The sequence below is a fragment of the Pollachius pollachius genome, assembly GCF_949987615.1.
Source record: "Pollachius pollachius genome assembly, chromosome: 2".
Lineage (NCBI taxonomy): Eukaryota > Metazoa > Chordata > Actinopteri > Gadiformes > Gadidae > Pollachius > Pollachius pollachius.
Window position 1 is genome coordinate 40,870,484 of NC_136935.1, and position 18,830 is coordinate 40,889,313.

Sequence of the window (18,830 nt, forward strand, 5' to 3'; positions counted from 1 at the left end):
CCTTTTGTTCCCCTGTTTTTATTAATCTGCCCCTAATACACTGGTCACATAGACAGAGAGAGCGAGAGAGAGAGAGAAAGAACAAGAGAGAGAGAGAACGAGAGAGAGAGATAGAACGAGAGAGAGAGAGCGAGAGAGAGAGAGAAAGGTTAACTTGCATTAATTTCCCATTGGTCTCACCCCCAGCTCCCCCCTTCCTCACCCTATCCAATACGCCTGAGGTAGGAGCTAGTATTTAAATCCTCATTTATAGAAATCACTTTCAAGCTGCTTCAATTTTATTAGTCTTGCATCGGCTGAGCTTCATTCTCTTAACTCCCCCCCCTCCACCTACACATAGATACAACACAACACCATACACACACATGCAGAGCAGATCAATGGTAATGGAATGATGGCCTTTTGAGGATGAGCGCCCTGAATGCAGAGCATCGATCGGCTCTCTTTCATATCATAGGGTGCCTGTCACAGCAAGATCCATCCACGGAGCTGGGGCCCAGTATTGATCCGGCTCTCTGCTACTGTGTTCTGTTGGAGTAATGGGCTGTGCCTTTGTCCGTATTTATGATTGCTTGGGCTGGGATAAATGCAATAACAGGAGGAGGTGGAGGAGGAGGAGGGTTGTTTCATGTGGGGAAATAACAACAACACATTTCTGAAAACAGGGTAGCGCTTTCGTGCATGTGGTTGGGTCCATGCACGTGCTCGTTGATTGGGTCTGGATACTACTTACACGCTGTGCTGCTCTGAGCTGATAGACAGAGAGGTAGACAGAGGTAGAGAGAAAGAGAGAGAGCTAGAGGGAGAGAGGTAGAAGTAGAGAGAGAGAAAGAGAAAGAGAGCATAGGGTTGAGAGGGAGAAAGAGGTAGAGAAAGAGGTGAAGAGAGGGGTGGAGAGAGAAGGAAATCGAGAAGGAGAAAGAGAATGAGGGAAAGAAAATGAGAGAGCGAGAGCGAGACACTACAAGCCCCTCAGGGGCACTGGGGGGTGGGAGGGTGGGGGGTGAATACACACACTGAATTATACATCACACCCATTGCTCTGATTTATAGCACTAATAATGGTCGCCTCATTAAAAAAAGAAAAGGGAGAGGAAGCATATAAAATAAAATAAGAAAAGGAAGGGGGGGAAAAAAGGACTTGGCATGCCACAATGACAGAGAGTGCCGGAGAGGGAGGGGGAGAGAGAGCGAGAGCCAGAGAGAGAGAGAGAGGGACTTGTGTGTGAAGTGTGCGTTCGTGTGGATGCTGTCGGGGTGTGATCCCGACATTGTTTACTGCGTTAAATTACGGGCGGGGGCTCGACGTAGACCCAGCTAGCGGTAGCTACAGCGGAGAGCGGGGCGGTGACAGTGTCATACATCACAGGCACGGCGGGAAGCGCCAGCACGCTGATGGAGCGCCATCGCTGCCACGGCCCCGCCACAGATTGGCCTAATATGTCGTTGGCAGCGACCCGCACTCTGATGAGCTCAACGATTAATGAGCCAATCGGGCGAGTTGTAATTAGACCAAAGCCACACAAACACACACACACACACACACACACACACACACACACACACACACGTTTGTGCAGGCGGATGTGCGTGCAGAGTGTTTGGAAGAGGTAAACAGTGGATATTCCACCAGTTGGATTAGGTTTAACGAGGTGCTCATCGATACTGGACAGGGAGGCTTGTCTGGTTGCAGTTAATGCTGTCTGCAGTTATCACCAAGCACTCACAGGTGTGGGCTACTGATGGTGGAAACGGTACTAAACAGGTGATGGAATCTTGTTGGTGATCAACATTTGGGATGGGCTGCTCTCTTACGAGGCTCAAATTACCAAAAAGTACTAAAAGATTATACAGGTCCAAGTTGTACTGAAGATTAAAAGATTAAAGATTTAAAAGATTCTAGTTTAAATATATTTTGTGAGGTCCTTGCACTGAATAAAATAAACACTTTACAAAGAAGAATCAACTCAAATACCAGTGATACACAACTTTTGCATAAACAGCTGAAGGAACAATAAGGCAACCATTTGGTCTCGCATAGCTGTTACAATTTTGCTGCTAGAAGCATAATGGGACACTAGAGTGGAAATATAACTATGAGCACCTCAGCAACACCGGGCTTTAAGTCAATGAGCCTAGCCAACCTTTTGAGATGAGTATGTGCGCGTGTGTTTGATGTGCGTGTGTGTACACAAGTGTTTGTCAAGTGCTCTTTAGACAGTAAAAAATGGTGAAGACGACCTGGGAAATAAATGCACGGGAGGCGTTTTATGTAATCAATACACCATTAGCCGTACCCACTGGCCAGTGGAATACGGCTGAGGCCCGTAGGTGTAAAATGGAGACACGTCGTATGCAAAGGCTCACAATGCCTTGTGTCTTCGCCGTAAATCTGGGTAAATGAGAGTATGCTCACTAAGGCGCCTTTGAGAAACCGAAGCTTGTACTCATTGTGGTATTCAACATCTTTGGTTTTTGTTTTCCGGTCAATTATAGCAAGGTTAGAGGTAGAGCTTTCATGGGGTTAAGTCATATCATAGTTCTAAATGTGGCGTAATAGTGGGCACGAAGGTACAGCTAGCTTGCACGTAGTAACGGATTGAGCAGCGTAATCGCCAGGGTCGAGTAATCGCTAGCATGGAGTTACAACATGCACAGAGAAACAGCTAGCATGGAGGCATTGCAAGTGTTCCATTACAGCCATTGTGGAGGATACATCTCACAGGAGTTGTCGCTACCTCAGAATTACGGTTATTGCTAGCATGGCGTAACAGCAACTATTGAATTAAAGGCATACCAAGCATGGTGTTACAGCTAACCTGGGACAATAGCAAGTATTGCACCACAGCCAGCACAGAGGTATAGCTCGCATTGGAGTTACATATACAATGGCATTGTCGGTAGCCCGGAGTTATAGCTAGCATGGAGTAATGGCACAGAATCATATCATTGTGCTTTTCCAGCCGGCGCTTGTGCTGACTACAATGTTATCTTGTATGAGGGGAATGGACTTCTGATGTCAGCGCGAGGTTAGAGTTTATGATAAGAAAGCCTCCCCGGGGTCATAGTGGCTCGGGCAGGAGGGACGACGAAACCTGGGGGGGGGGGGGGGGGGGAGGGGTGGACATAAATTGTGTGTGTGGCCTCCGCCAGGTTGGGGACGGTGACAGTGTGTGACACGCACGCATTCATGGCAATTTGGCTTCTCAATGTCACTGGAGGCTTCGCTTCTCACATGACCTGTTTCTATCAGAGACGACCGCCGAGGTGAAAAGAGCGTGTGTGTGTGTGTGAAATGAGTGTGTTAATATGGGGGGGGTTATTGGAAGAATAGGAGAATATAATGTGTGTGTGTATATATATGTGTGTGTATACGTTTTGGCAGGAAGAAAACAATGCAGGCTGGTGGTGGTAAGGGTGCAGGACGGAGGGTTAGTGGAGGTGGGCGGCGATGCCACGAGTGTGTGTGTGTGTGTGTGTGTGTGTGTGTGTGTGTGTGTGTGTGTGTGTGTGTGTGTGTGTGTGTGTGTGTGTGTGTGTGTGTGTGTGTGTGGCACAGCGGCCATCAAAGAGAGCATGAGTAGCGCCACAAAAGGAGCACACAGTGCACAAATGACTGGGAGGGGAGGGGAGGGGGGCTCGGGGAGGAGGGGGGCTGTGGGCCGGGGGGGAGGGGGGCTGTGGGCCGGGGGGGAATGTGTGTGTGTGTGTGTGTGGGGAGGGGGGGGGTGGGCTGCATAGCGCTGCTACTCGCCCTTTTCCAGACACTGCAGTCTGCCACGGTCCAGTGGTTATACACTGATATCACACGCGTGTCAACAGCATGAATAAAAAAAAGATGTAATGAAGATTGTAACCCCCACCGCTCCAACCCCGACACACACACACACACACACACACACACACACACACACACACACACACACACACACACACGCACGCGCGCGCTGGCGAAGATGTTCTACACACGGACACTTGCACATATTCTCTCACTCCCTGGTTTGTCAAGGTGGGAGCACATGATGAAAATAAAAAAAGGATTTCAATATAGTTTTTAATATTCTGTTCTCCTACAGCGTTTGCTGTGTGATTGTCTCTGGTGCTCCTCTGCCTGATCTCTTGCTTTTCATTGGCTGAGTCCCGGGGGCATGCAGGCCTGACTGAGCACAGAGGCTGTGCTGTCCAACCGCTACAGTGGAGCTCAGGAGGAGGAGAGAAAGAGCCGGGTGTCGGAGAGAGAGGGTAGACTGTGAATTAGGGGTGTGAGTGTAAAAATATATGTGCGTATGTTTCTGGGTCTGTAGAAATGTGTACGTGTCTGTGTTTGCGCATCTGGCGTACGTGTGTATAGTCATTTATGTGTGTATGTGTCTGTAGAAATGTGTGTGTGTGTGTGTGTGTGTGTGTGTGTGTGTGTGTGTGTGTGTGTGTATGTACAGTATATTTTGCATGTGTGTTTGTGTATATGTGTGTCTATGCATGATTGTCTGTGTGTGTGTGTGTGTGTGTGTGCGAGTGTTCATGTTAAGGCAGTGGCAGCCCCTCTGGGGACAATGAAGACAAATAAACAGTGAAATTACACAGCTCTTTGTAGTGGTGCGTGCAACACAGAGGTACAAAAGAAGTGCATACAGAGAGAGAGCAACAGAGAGAGAGCCACAGAGAGGGAAATAGAGAGAGAGAGAGACACACACACACACATAGAGGGGCAGAGAGAAAGGCTGTTTGATAGCCTGAGGGACCCAGCACACAGCAGACGAGAGAAGATATGAAAGCAGTAGGGGAGGGAGATGATTGCCTCTGTGTGTGTGTGTGTGTGTGTGTGTGTGTGTGTGTGCGTGCGTGTGCGTGTGTGTGTTCACTGTTCGCATTTTCAGCTCGGCTACGTGTTTATTGCTACATTTCCCAAACGCAGTGGTTTTCTGTTTCCAAAGAACCCCTGTAACCATTTCCTCTATTCTACCACAGGATTAATCTCCCTCCACCACCGCCACACCCAAAAGGTGACCGGGATGGGTGTCTTTAAGTGTATCTGCGACTCATCACGCCCAGGCCTACTGTACTTCCTGTCCATTAGAATCACATGCATTTGGGGGGGGGGGGGGGGGGGGGGATGCAACCTTTAAACGCTTCAAATGTCACAGAGTGGTACATTGTCTCGTGTGTGTGTGTGTGTGTGTGTGCGCGTGATGTGCTCACGAGAATGTGTGATTATTAGGATGTTCGTGTGGGCGTGCACACTAAACTGAACACAGGTCTCGATGTAATAATTCGTAAATAGTTCAATAGTCATTTATGCGACTGGAAAATTATATGAAATACAATAATTTTCTATATAATAAACAGCAGTCCCCTTAACCAGGCTTAACAACCCTATGGATGGGGGGGGGGGGTTGAAACCAACTGTCATCATCATCCATCAGTGATTAAATATGTAGTCCACTAAACTGTAATCAATGGGCAGTTACGGTCATCATCAAGTGTCCGGTGTCCCGCGCCAGATCCTCTTACCTTGGAGAGGTCCCGGAAGTTGCTGGGCAGAGTCAGGTCCAGTGTCTCCGAGTCATAGTTGGTGATGACCCAGGGGAAGACCGGGTACTGGTTGAGGTCATTGAAGGTGCGTCCTGGAGATGAGAGCAAGTGGATTTTGGGAATTTGGAATAAAGATCAAATGGCGAGTGGGAATTTAGATCAAATAGAGAGTGACAGGGAGGCGGCAATAGATAGCCGGCCTAATAATTACATCAAGCAATCACCATTTACTATAGAGCCTTTCCACAGATACATTGTAGTAAGCAGACCCATTGTTTGTGTTATGAGCGACACCACGATGAAACCTCTGGGAAAAGGGGTCTACTCAGCAACATTTTAACCCACATCTATAATCAGCAGTTAAGGGTTAGGCATCACGCTCAAGGATTGCCCGCCGATCGACCGTGGACCATGGGGTCTGAACCCAGAACCTTCAGGCCCCCAGCCACTGGACCTGACTCCCTTTGTCAGACCGATGACCACACAGGGCTGGCACAGCGCCAAAGCAACAGGACCAATAAGCACTCTGCGGGGAGCGGGCGAGACTCACCAGAGACGGTGTTGAGGAAGATGAGGTATTCAAAGTTGGAGACCTCGCGTCGCTGCCAGCGCTGGGTCATGTTGGAAGCCTTGAACAGTTGCTTGGGGGAGGCCAGAGAGATCCGCCTGGGAAGAAACACACACGCACACACTTCAACCAGAGATCATCTGAAGCGTTTATATCCAATAGCTTCATGAGTTATCCTGTCATATGAAAGCATTGTGGGAATCACCATCTGAGAAGCGGGCCAGCGGGCACCAGGCTATGGCTGGTGGTATAAATAGTGGCAGATGAAATATTTATTGAACTCAAGGTCCTGTTAATTAAGAAGAAAAATATGCAATAAATAGTGCTGGATATAAAGGCTTGTAAGGGACAGGCAGACAGGCATGTGCACATATGCACACACATGAGGGCAGGCGGGCACACACACACACACACACAGACACACACACACACACACACACACACACACACACACACACACACACACACACACACACACACACACACACACACACACACACACACCCACCCACCCACCCACCCCTGGAGCATGATGTATGTAACTAGGACTAAAACAAATGACCCCGAATCCAATTAAAACAAAAGAAAATGATAGAATTAATCACTGTCAGTGTGTGAGATTGCAGTCATTAGGCCTCTCTGAAGTGAAAATACGCCCTTTCCAAATACAACTTTACCACCAGACACATTGCTGGGATTTTCCTTCAAAATGGCAACAATTTCTTTTTTTTTGGAAATCCAATAATAGACTCTTTATACATCTCTTCATCTACGAATTGCTGCTAAAACAAAACTAACCCTAACAAAACAACGAACCCAATCACATAACTACAGTTGTGGAGGAGCTTCAAAGTAACCGATGACGATGAAAGTGATGGTAGCAGTCCCTTCATTTTCTATAGACTGTCTTTTAATAACATTCTGAGGTTTAAACAAGAAAACTAACGTTAAAATTTGTCTTTAAAGCTGTTCCAGTGACGTGGTCCTGTAGTGTTATGTGCTGTCTCGGTGCCGTCTGGGACCGTGTAAGGGCTGAACTACGCCATACAGCTGCTCAGAGGTCGAAGAGCCAAGGTGCCTCTAGCCTGCAAACTACCTTGATTAATGACCCTGACAGACACACACGCACACACTTCCATACAGACCCACATGCACTAATGTGCACTTGCTCATTAGCCAGTGTCCTGTCTGTCCTGAAACCACGATCGCATGGCCCTGAAGTCTACACTATGCCCGGTGTAACCCAGTAACCCAGAATCGGGTCTCTTATCATTCTAGATGATTCAGATACTGCATGTTCTTATCATTTAAAATTAACCCTGATCGTGATAACTATTTCACTGGTGACTTGGTCAGGCCTGGCTTCGGCATGTCTTCATTTAGGAGAGGGAAGGGAAGCCAAGTAGGCAGTGTGTGAGTGCGCTTACATGTGTGTGCGTGTGCGTGGTCGTGTGTGTGTGCGTGCGTGTGCATGTATGTGTGTGTTGTTAACAATATTTGTGGGCAGTATCGTGTGTGGGTTGGAATGTGTGAGCATGTGTACGTGTGTGCATGTGTCCACGTCTGTGTACACATATATGTATGTGCGTGCACGTGTCTGCCTCGCAGGCATCCGACAATATCCGCCAGTGTTTCCCTGAGCGGCGGCAGCAGGAGGGGGGGTAAATAAATGAAGTAGTGGGCCGTGTGTTTGTGTGTGAAGCCAATTAGGGCGAACAGGGTGAGAGTGAAGGTTCCTGCTCTCCGCACCCTGTTTGTTTGTGCAGATGGAGGTGCGGATGGAGAGAGAGAGATGGAGGGATGGAGAGGCCCAGAGGTAGAATGAGCGATGAGAAAGCAGGAGAAAGAGAAAGAGAGAGAGAGAGAAACATGATCAATTGTGTGGGAAACGGAGGTGTAAATGTGTCAAGGCCCTGTTCTCTTCATGAGTCACTTCCTGTGTTTCATCTTAGTTGGAGTCCACTGACAAAGCGTGTGTATTTTCCCTCAGCTGGATGTGTTTTAGGGGCCATGTGTGAGACAACAAGGCATTTGGTGTGTGTGTGTATATCTATATATATATATATATATATATATATATATACCCCCTATATATGTCACTGTTAAAAAATCAAGACAGGAAGAGAGTTTTCATGAAGGTAGTGGCTGAGGGTTATACAGTAATGCTTCATGTTAGTACATTGTTAGCATTTGATGTTTCTGTGTAGGTGTGATGATGATGGTACCTGGTCTGAGGAAGGCCAAAGTTCGTGCCCACCCCGACACGAGGCAGACAGTGGACCACCTTCTTCACAATGGAGGCGTCGGGTAGGTTGAACATGACTGCCGCTGGAGGGAGAGAACGAGAGAGAGAAGGAAAGAGAGAGAGAAAGAGAAAGAGACAGAGAAAGGAAGACACGCACAAAACATCTTGTCAAGATCTATGTTTCCAACAGTGGTATCATAAGCATTAGCTACTATTAAAATCAGCCATCTTAATCCATTATTCACGAATGAAACAGTAAATATAATTGAATCGTTGAATTTAACAGAGTAGTCTTGCATTCGTATAAAAGACAAAGCTACAAACGATATTCCCTCCAGCTGTTTAATTAACATTAGCCATGATTAGCATTAGCCTCCTCACATAGCTCAATAATCATTGGACATGAGTGAACAGATACTGAATATAAATCAGAGAACAGTGAGTTACTTCTGTTGGCCATGAAGACTTCCAGGGCGGTGTTCTGCAGCAGGTAGCGCCTGGAGAAGACAGCGCGGATCTCCGTGAACAGCCATTTCCCGTGGAGGCCCTCTGTGTACGCCAAGATCTAAGAGGCAAAGCGTTGAATAAGCAATGGCAAACCACAACAAGGGAGAAGCCTAACGCATGACAGAGGGGGAAAGTAGGAAGAGATGGAGAGGAATAGCAGAGGGCCTCGTTACTCCATTTATCACACTCGGCTGATGTGTCATCGCAAGCAGCACGATTAATGTCTTGTATTGATCCGGCTCCATGAAAAAAACATCCCTTTAACAAGAGAATGAGGCCTCTTTACGGCCAGGGCAGGGGAGTGATGGAAAACGTTTGGTTCACTAAAAGCTAATCGCTATCGCACAGCGCAGAGGATATCCCGGAAGGACAGGGAATTTCAGGACACTTTAAATGGAAATCCACAACTGAAATGAAAAAAAAAGACTGTTTAATTATGAAAAAGGTATCCAAGTATCTTGATATCAATCCCTGGAAGCCTTATTAGGTGATTTCTACGTTTTTTATGAGCTTGGTTTTTTATAGTATATCTAAATAATGCATTTGATTTCCAGCCATATCAATTCACTGGAGGCAAGTACAATAGATGTTAACCGTGATAAACAGTGTTAAGCTAGCTACCACACGTTTTTCGAAGCAATAGTAAAGCTTTGATGATACGTCCCTGTGGAAATTGTCAAAGCAACTGTGAGAGGAACTTATTGTGATGGCTGCCATAGCTGCCGGACGGAGGTAGCTTGGCTGCCCTTGTGATTTATACTGCACCTAATCCAGCAGTTAGCCTTAGCACTAACCCACTTAGTATTGCTTTGTTGACTGGGCTTTTGTTTCACCCCGTCCTTTTTGTTCCATTAGAGCCAATGACAGAAGAGCATTGTGGGAAATAGTGTGTGTGTGTGTGTGTGTGTGTGTGTGTGTGTGTGTGTGTGTGTGTGTGTGTGTGTGTGTGTGTGTGTGTGGTCACTTTAAATTGTCAAGACACGGATTGGGGGGGGATCAGATCGGGGTATTAATGAAAAATATTAATATTAAAATGTGAGCCACCTAGCTAGGCCTTATGTGAGCTGTAAGCAGCTCATTAAGAGAAGCTGAGGGTAGACAAGACCAGCTGAGGCCTTTAACCACAGCGCTCTCTCTCCCCCCCCCCCCCCCTCTCTCTCTCTCTCTCTCTCTCTCCCCCTCCCTCTCCCTCTCTCTCTCTCCCTCAGAGGAATAAGACCTGCCTGCATCGCAGATTCACTTCAAAGTCTCCCGAGTTCAATTAAAGGTGGATTAGTGTCTTGGAGATAGTGGCTGGGGTGGCTGTCCACATGCCCACTGCTTTTGCTCTCTTTACAGAGACCCAGGACGACCGTAGCAACCTACACCGTCGGCCCGTAGCCATAGTAACGCTGTCATAAGATTCCCACAACAGCAGGTGATGCAGGTTTTGCTCCCATCTAGAAAAATAATAAACCTTGAAGGTGAAAAATAGGAGAATCTCTGAAAGAAGTGATTACATTTGGGCAAAACAATCGATGTTGTAATCGCAGCAAATGCCGGACCACATGGTGAGCTCCAATATGTCTAATTTAATTAGGCTGAGAAAAAAAGAAAACAGTTGAATGGGAATTGACGAGATCGATTTCTGGGTAGGAAACCGAGGAAACACCGCTACAGCTGCAAGGAAATATAAATATATTGAATAGGTGGAAAGTAGGATGTTGGCATTCAACATCAGCAATGCATTATTATTTAAATTGACTGCCTGAACTGATACAGCCTGACCTTTAAAAATCTGTTTTTAAATTGAATGATTTTATTGCAAAAGGCACAAGAATGAATATAGAGAAAATGCATTTTCAGTTGGCATTTTTGGCTCATATATAGATACACTGCATATCCTTTCAACAACGCACCACTACTACTTTTTCTACCTTTATTCCTATGAGACTTCACACTGTACCATCTTCATCATTAACAAGCGGGCTGGAGATCAGTGTGTCCTGCCTGTCCACAGCAGAGAGCTCTCCAGTGGGGTGTGATGGGCCGGTGTTGACGTAGGAGACAGCCGATCATCCTCTGCTCTCACTAAACACAGGGTCACAATCGCCTTCCCCCCTGGGCTATGATCTTAGTAATAAGAGATAACCTGCAATCGCAAGTAGGAGACCTAGATCTAGTTGGATGTTTATGACACACGGCTAATGTAGATTTCACTCAGTTTAGGTTTGGCCCGTACATATATCACCCAGCACCGGTTCACAAAACTCCTTGTCAATTCACTTCATTCTCATAGGGTGACTTCCATTCTTGTGATGGAGGACGGAAAAGCTAAATGACCCAATAATCCAATGCAGGTAAAGTACAAGGAAAACATGTCACATGCTTCACACAAGTTAGCGCTGCAGCCATTCGTTCCACATCTGAACAAACCGTATAATAAGCAGTAACATCATGTAAAAGTAGCCCCGTACAGTAGGGACTGGAAAACGGCACAAAGTTGTGGATGTAGCAGGAGGCCATCTGCCCCCCTCGTTATTATCTCAATATGGCTGTAATTGTTTTTCCGAGTGGAGGAAATGTGACAAAAAAACACAGAAACGAGCCTTGATTACAACACTCCGTCTCTGTGTGTATGCCTCTCCCAGACCCCCCCCCCCCACCACTTCCACCACCCTCCTATCTCTTAACCTGTTTGTGTGCCGAGCTGCTGTTCATTTCTGAAGCACCGTCGTTTGTCTCTGTCAGACCTCCAAACCATGGCAGAATGAAGAGGGACACATAAAGAGGGGGCCCACTGGCTTTGGCTACGCTGAGTAGACGCACACGCACACACACACAGACACACTCTTTGCCAATACACCACACACACCCTTACCAACCGAGAACATTGGCCTCTTTGGAAACACTGGTGGTGTCGAGTGCTGGCAAGGACGTGTTGACACAATTAAGTGAAATTTAATTGAAAGTGCCCTAAATGAAGGGAAGAGTTGCAGGGGGGACAGAACACCTATCAGGAGCACAGTTCAAGATAAATGGGTCTCTCAACACACACCCCTGTTGGGAGCACCAGGCGTGTGTGTCTCTGGGCTGATAAGACCGCTCTCGGTCTGAAAGGAACAGAAAATGTTGGGTTTTATACCAACAACATGAAATACTTTATGTTCATATTTCAAATATAAAATATGGAATATATATGTGTACAAAAGAAAAGTATGCAATGCAGAGACGTCACATTTCCATGTTGCCATTTTATTCCTATTCAAAAACCTCATCAACGCAGTATGCATAGCCTCAAGTCCAAACACACAATGCCGCCAATGCGCTTTAATTCCCCTTCTACATCTTGTGACGGGAAAACGCAGTGATTGAAGTTCAATTTGTTGCCTGTTATTAAGCATTTCCGCATGGCCGCCCCAGTTAAGGGATAATGGATGAGGGATTTATTATTACCTTTTTTGGTCAAATGAAGTGGTGTGGGAGATAAGGTGATGAAATTAATGAGCGGGAGGAAGAGTGGTGATCCATCAACATCAACACAGAGATGAGGGAGACGCTGCATTGGGAGAACTTGATAGAATTCATAGCTGGGAGAGAGGGGAAAAAAAACCTGTAGACTTATCAGCGTGCGGAATTGCTTTTCTGCTTTGTGAGTCCCAATAGTCAAACATAATACAGGCCCACCCTCCGACCCTCCATGCATCCCAACTCCCCCACCCCCAAGTCTTTTGCACATCAACTTATATATTATATCCATGATCTCTTCTCACAAGACCCTGTAATACCCTAAGGTAGTATTTATAGGAAATAAAATAAAAATATATAGGATTATTAGCTTTCACCATACCTTTATAGAAGGAAAATCTAGCAGTATGCATAAACCACAAACTCATAAAGTACCCATATGGCACCATAGAGCAGCCAATGGCCATGGTTTTAACGGCTCTTCTTCATTGGAGTAGGAATAAAGTGGTTTCTACAAGGTTCTCATCTTCCAATGTTCCCCCGCAGCAACAGAGGAAAGCAAACCATATCTCACTTTTAATTATAATAATAACTGGCACGCAATGTCTTGTTTGATCACCTCATCCGGGGTCCGCCATATACACATGCATATGTCACAGCTTATAACCCCTATTCCCCTCTTCCAGACCCCCCCCCCCCCACTGCCCTCACTGTTCCCCCCCTCCTGGAAACCTCCATCCTGGGTTCCACTCCGTCAAGCCTGCCCTTGTCACCCCCCATCAGTAAATGAGTTCATCGGACTAACGAGCAGGAACCAGGCCAGTTAGCAGTAACGAGAGGTTTGTGGGCCTGCTTGTGCCACTGGACCAATCAGAACTCATGTCAACAGTGACACACTAAGCCCCCACCCTGGCCCTCTCTCCGCCATCCCTCCAGCCCTCTGGAGCCAATTAGGGCAGATTTGGTTTCAGAGTTTTGAATGATACGCGCTGGATTTTAAATATAGATAAACAATACGTAAAGGAAAGGAGAAAATATATGTGCTGACATATGCTAGCCGGTGAGAATTTTTTGTGAGAATCCCAAAAAAGAAAAAAAATATCAGATAATTGGCGTACCGGATTTGGTAGAAGAATGCTCTCCCGTCATTAGAAGTTGAAATCATAAAAGCTGGTATGACCACATGACCCTTTGTTCCTTCTCTAGCAGCGGAGTCTAGTCCAGTGTGTTGGTCTCAACTACCCACGTCACCATCACTCCAAATCACTGCCGTGTTTTACAATATATTATAACTTTATTGATGTTTTATGTACTTGTACGTGAAGCTCTTTGTAACTGTGTTTTTTAAAAAGGGCTATGTAAATAAAGCTCTATTTACTTTACTTACTAATCCTTATTGTATGTGCTTGCTAGACCATGAGATAATAATGCACCATTAAAGAGGTTAAGAAAGTGTAGTGTGTGCTTCTACAGGATTAAGGCTTAGATAATGAAGTGTAGTGGTTTGATGTGTAAACAGTAATTATGTATTATTTGAAGTCCTATTACCCACGTATCGGTTCCATAGAAGAAACGACTGATAATTCCAAATTCATCAGAATGACTTCAACATATGAAACCAAAGAAGGATTTGTGTCAAACTGAAAATGCGCAATTTTTTTAAATACCACTATAACAAATTCACAGTGTTAATCACTGGATACACATAATACCTAGTTCATCTTCCACAAGGGATGTAAAACTAACTTACAAGCACTAAAATAAATAAACAGAGCCAAGAACCCACTGGGGTGTGAGAGACTTAAAGGAAAATAAACATGGCAAGCTTGTACAGCAGACACTCAGGTTTTCAAGACTCAAGACTTGAAAAGCTTTCGCTCCAGAGAAAGGGGTTGCCAAGTTGGACTTTGCCCCTCTTTGAAGACAGTGTCTTCTGAAAGGGCCTTTTGGAGCATTTAGTTTGAATGCAGCCTAATGAGGATTAAACTCTGGGTCCCCCTCTCCACTGTTTGTTAACAGTTTAGCCTTCTTCTCTTCTTTTGCTTGAGTGCTTAGCCTTCTTGAAGCATAAAAAGGCCTTGTGTGGATTTTGGAAGATACCGGGGCTGTGGTCTTAGGGTTAATTGGAGGAGAAGTGAAGGCCTTTTTTTTAGCACCTTTAACTGAAGCAGCTCAGGAGTAACAGAGCATGTAGCATACCGAATGTGCAGTGGGAAATGCTAATGGGAGGATTATAGGATTATATACAAGAAAAGCTAAACAAAATAGTGTAAGGGTATCCACTTATGTTAACAGTTCAATGTATAAATACGCTCAGCATCTCCTTAACCATGGGTTTGATTTTTATTAAATTTGTTTGAGATTAAATTCCAGTTTCCAGAGGATATTCTCTTGCCACATTTTTTTTTAATCTCCACGAAAGAGCAACCACAAATCCCCCCCTGGAAACTTTAATTTTAGGGGCCACAGAGGGCAGAGTTGGTGGCTTCAGGTTATGGGTATGACCAGATAGAAAGGCAGAAGGCATCTGCGAGTAGAGGTGAAGCTCTTTCTGTTACATAGGATCCCAAAACGGTTAATTGCTGGTTTTAAAACGTAAATAATGGTTTGATAATAAATTATACTTTCAAATATGGCCTGTCAAAGTATTGTATTTATACAGGTTTTATCAAAACTGGAAAACATAGTAAGATAAAAAGAGTTTACCTAAATCACTCTTAAAAATATCATTGTAATTGTATACTAGGATTTCAGACATTGGGTTATTGGTAAACCGCAAAAAGACTGAGCACCTGTTGCAGTATCAGTCAAGGAATAGCAACACCACATCCAAGGATGTGTCAAGCTCCACCTCAACAAACACTTGCACATAGAGAAAGAGAAGCAAGGCAGGGGAGCAAAAGGTTGTATACTTTTCAGCAGAATTGGGTAAAATCAGCTAGACAGCCCTGGGCTTCGACTCTACTCTGAAGCCATGAAGGACTGGTTGGAGGACTTAGTGTGCATTGTCTTCGCCCATCTCCCTATAAGCTGCCATGGCTAACACACATCAGACAGGTTTAGATCCCTGACCACCGCTTATCGCATTCTCCTCGCCCTTTTTAGCCCGGCTGGATGGCCATTTTTTCGGATCGGCCGCAGAGCGTCATTGGGGTAAATTCTTTTCTAATCCAGCTATTGTTGCTGTCTTAAATAGGGGTGTATGTGTGTGGGGGGGGATACCCCTCTTGGGTGAATCTAGGGGTAGGTTGCCTGGAGGAGGGAGAAGAGGGAAAGAGGAGAGCGTTGAAAGCCTTTTCACTGAATGAAACTATGGGCACTTTGTGTTGAGTATGAAGGTGATCAGGCTGTTGCTGAACGACCGGCAGAAATTCATTGCAGAGAAGTGGTGTGGCACTAATTTGACTTGGATGATGCCACATATTACATGGTGCAATAAACGTAGTAATTATCTGAAAGGGTATACCTTTTCGGGCACCGTTGAACTGGGCATAATATACCGAATGAAGAACTGCAAGTGGAAAATTAAACAACAAATCACCTTTTAATTCCAGTCTACAGAACACATCCCTCCACCGGCCCTGTTTATAGATCGGGTTGTGGCTTTGTTTGCGTCCATCTCAAGTGGAGTGTGAAAATAAAAGAATAAAGGGGTCTCGGCTGGGTGAGTTTACTGTAGTGTGCCTCTGGGGGATGTTGCGTTTGCAGCAGACAGGAAGGGTCATTAACTGTAATAGCAGCAGAGAACCCTAGAGTGTGACATTCAGCCCTCAGCCTCCTCCACAGAGGAGATGGCTCTGCAGTGGCGGAAAAACAACCTTGGTCAGATCAGGGCTGCTTTAAACGAGTAAACAACAAATGTGAAACGCTTTTGTTGGTTGTCTTTTAATAAACCTGGGGACATTCTCATCTTGAAAACACTTTTGGGGTAGTGTTGCGTTGATTCATTGGATAAGGAGCATTTTCACATTTAAATGAACCTCTTTGTTTTTCTGTAATAAGACTCAAATTGCTTAAACATTAATAATAAATAGGAAACGTATTATTATTTCTTTCCCTCAACCACGAACGCAGCAAAGCTTCCAAAAAAAGGCCTGCAAAATGAAGTACCACATTTACAATTCCGATCCCCAATCTGCCAGGCTTGCCCCCTGCGCACATCGATTTTTCAATCTGCAGCCTGCGTCTCCTGACCTCGCCTTGAATAACAAAGGGGGACGGCTTGGAACAGCAGGTACACAGGTGCAGGGTGTAATATCAGTAGCCAGCCAGGCAGACTGGCATCCATAAACAGCCCTATCCATCAGGCTGGCGTGTTGTCTTTGACACGCGTGTCAGGGGCCGACGAATGGAATACATGATGGAGAGAGGGGATCAATCAGATGGTGGGAGGGGAGGCACCGTGGCCTCAGTCAAGCCCAAAGATGGAGCATGATGGAAGGGAGGGGAGGGGGAGGGGGGCAGGCCAGGCTCAGGTGCAGGCAGGGAGATGGCAGGGGGGGAGGCTGGACACCGTCTTTTGTCTGAAGGTGTTTGGTTAAGTGTGAGGAAGGTCTGGTGGGTTGGCGGTGGATTGTTGCTGCTGGTTGTATTGAGGTCCAAAGTCAGGTCATCGGTGAGGGGGGGGGACAAGCTTGTGTTAGGGTTAGGGATGTGTTTTTGTTTGTGTGTGTTGATGTGTGTGTGGCTGGAGAGACATTAGTCATCATTAGTGGGTTGACAGTATGTGTGGTGGTTTCACTGTGTTGACCTGCTGGCAGTCATCTTCCTCTGTGCTTGGCCCTGATTTGATACTGGTTTGTGGCTCATTGCTCAGATAACACCCATTTATCGCTTCACTAATAATAGACGATACTGGGCATATTCGATTTTTTGGTGAAACAAATGGATACATTGTTAAATACATTTACTCTACATTTATTATTATGAATATAATTATTATGAATTAAGTTATATAATCTGTAAATTTAAATAAAAAAAGTGGAGAGGTTAGTCTGTAATAAAATTTCCTACAAAAATAAAATAAACAAATGTATACATTATTATTTAATTATAGAATTTAACTCCACTCATAATTTTCCGCTTGACATTAGTAAATGTGCCTTTTATGTTCAACTTAATTTGATTCAATTAAAGTACAGATTTATAACAAATTATTGTTGCCTTAAAACAGTTTCAAAGGGTGGTAAAAAACACAGAACAACATCCATGTGTGCAACAGAAGGATAGCCCCACAACAAAACAAAGTCAACATGACAACTCCTAACACTGCTTTCAAACAGCAGTAGAACAACACTTCAGGGTGCCGACAATATTTACTTGCTGTTATAATCCTAATTGGATCTCAACCACCCCCCGGATTGTTTGGATGCGAGTTAGCATTGTTCGCTAGCTCTCCTACAGCCCCAGACAGTGACTTGACGTTAGCACTGAGGCATACTGAGAGCAGCATGGTAATAATTGGGGGGGGTTCCTGATGAGAGGATAAGTCAAACAATGCCCCAGGGGACCGGCGGAGGACTGAGATTAACCCAGAGAGCAGAGCATGAGCTTCGGGGACAGGGGAGAAAGTTTGGGGGGATTGGGGGAGGAGTGGATGGAAGAAGCCAAAAGCAGCACATGGTGGTTTGGGAGATAATGAGTCCGACTCGGGTAGGGAAATGTTTAATGTCTTCCAGGTGCTACAATTACTGGAGATGGGGGAGCACACACACACACACACACACACACACACACACACACACACACACACACACACACACACACACACACACACACACACACACACACACACACACACACACACAGAAAGAGCGAGAGAGACAGAGAGGGAGAGACAGACGCAGAGAGAGAGAGAAAGAGAGAGAGACAGACGCAGTGAGAGAGAGAGAAAGAGAGAGCGAGACAGACGCAGTGAGAGAGAGCGAGAGAGAGCGAGTGAGAATGAGAACGAGAGAGAGAGAGAAAGAGAAAGAGAGAGAGAGAAAGAAGGTCACCCAAGCCCATCCCTCAGCCCATACCCGCATCCTATGCTCCAGCGATTTATCGATCCTCCGTCCAAAATTCATTCGATGCAAGTGGAGGGAGAGGATGGAGGAATGGCGAGGAGGAAAGATGGAGGTGGTGGGGGAGGAAAGGTGGGGGAGGAAAGGTGGTGGAAGTAGAGGTGGTGGATGAGGGGGGAGGGGGGGGGGGGGGAGATATGAATGAGTGCGAGTGAAGGGATCCGTTTTCCTGGGCTCATTGATAATGACATACCTGCTCCGGCTGTCTGTTAGTCCTATAGCACACACTACTTAGGTCCTAACTGGAAAATCAATATAACTCCCCCCCCCCCCCCCCCCCCCCCCCCCCGCCCTGTCAGAGGCCCCTTTCTGATTGGCAGCTGCAGCCGAAGGTCGTCCCTGGCGACCAAGTAACGCTGGTGCAGCCGAGGAGTGGAGATGCGGAGGGGGGCGTGGGCACAGTAGTCGGACACTTTGGGGACAGCCTTACAATATGGAACCGGTCACTAGATAACAATGATTTGTT

At 45.9% G+C, this 18,830-nt stretch overlaps 1 protein-coding gene across 6 annotated transcripts in view; it reads right to left on the minus strand.

Annotated features, from left to right (window-relative positions):
- The window catches only part of lrba (LPS-responsive vesicle trafficking, beach and anchor containing), a 183,672-nt gene that overhangs the window by 46,674 nt on the left and 118,168 nt on the right, over positions 1-18,830 (minus strand). For all 6 annotated transcript variants that reach the window (XM_079728923.1, XM_079728920.1, XM_079728922.1 and 3 more), the window contains 4 exons: positions 8,793-8,910; positions 8,326-8,428; positions 6,083-6,198; positions 5,512-5,624 (listed from right to left, as the gene is read on the minus strand). In XM_079728923.1, coding sequence (XP_079585049.1) covers positions 5,512-5,624; positions 6,083-6,198; positions 8,326-8,428; positions 8,793-8,910 — 450 coding nt within the window. The remainder of the gene's footprint in view (positions 1-5,511; positions 5,625-6,082; positions 6,199-8,325; positions 8,429-8,792; positions 8,911-18,830) is intronic.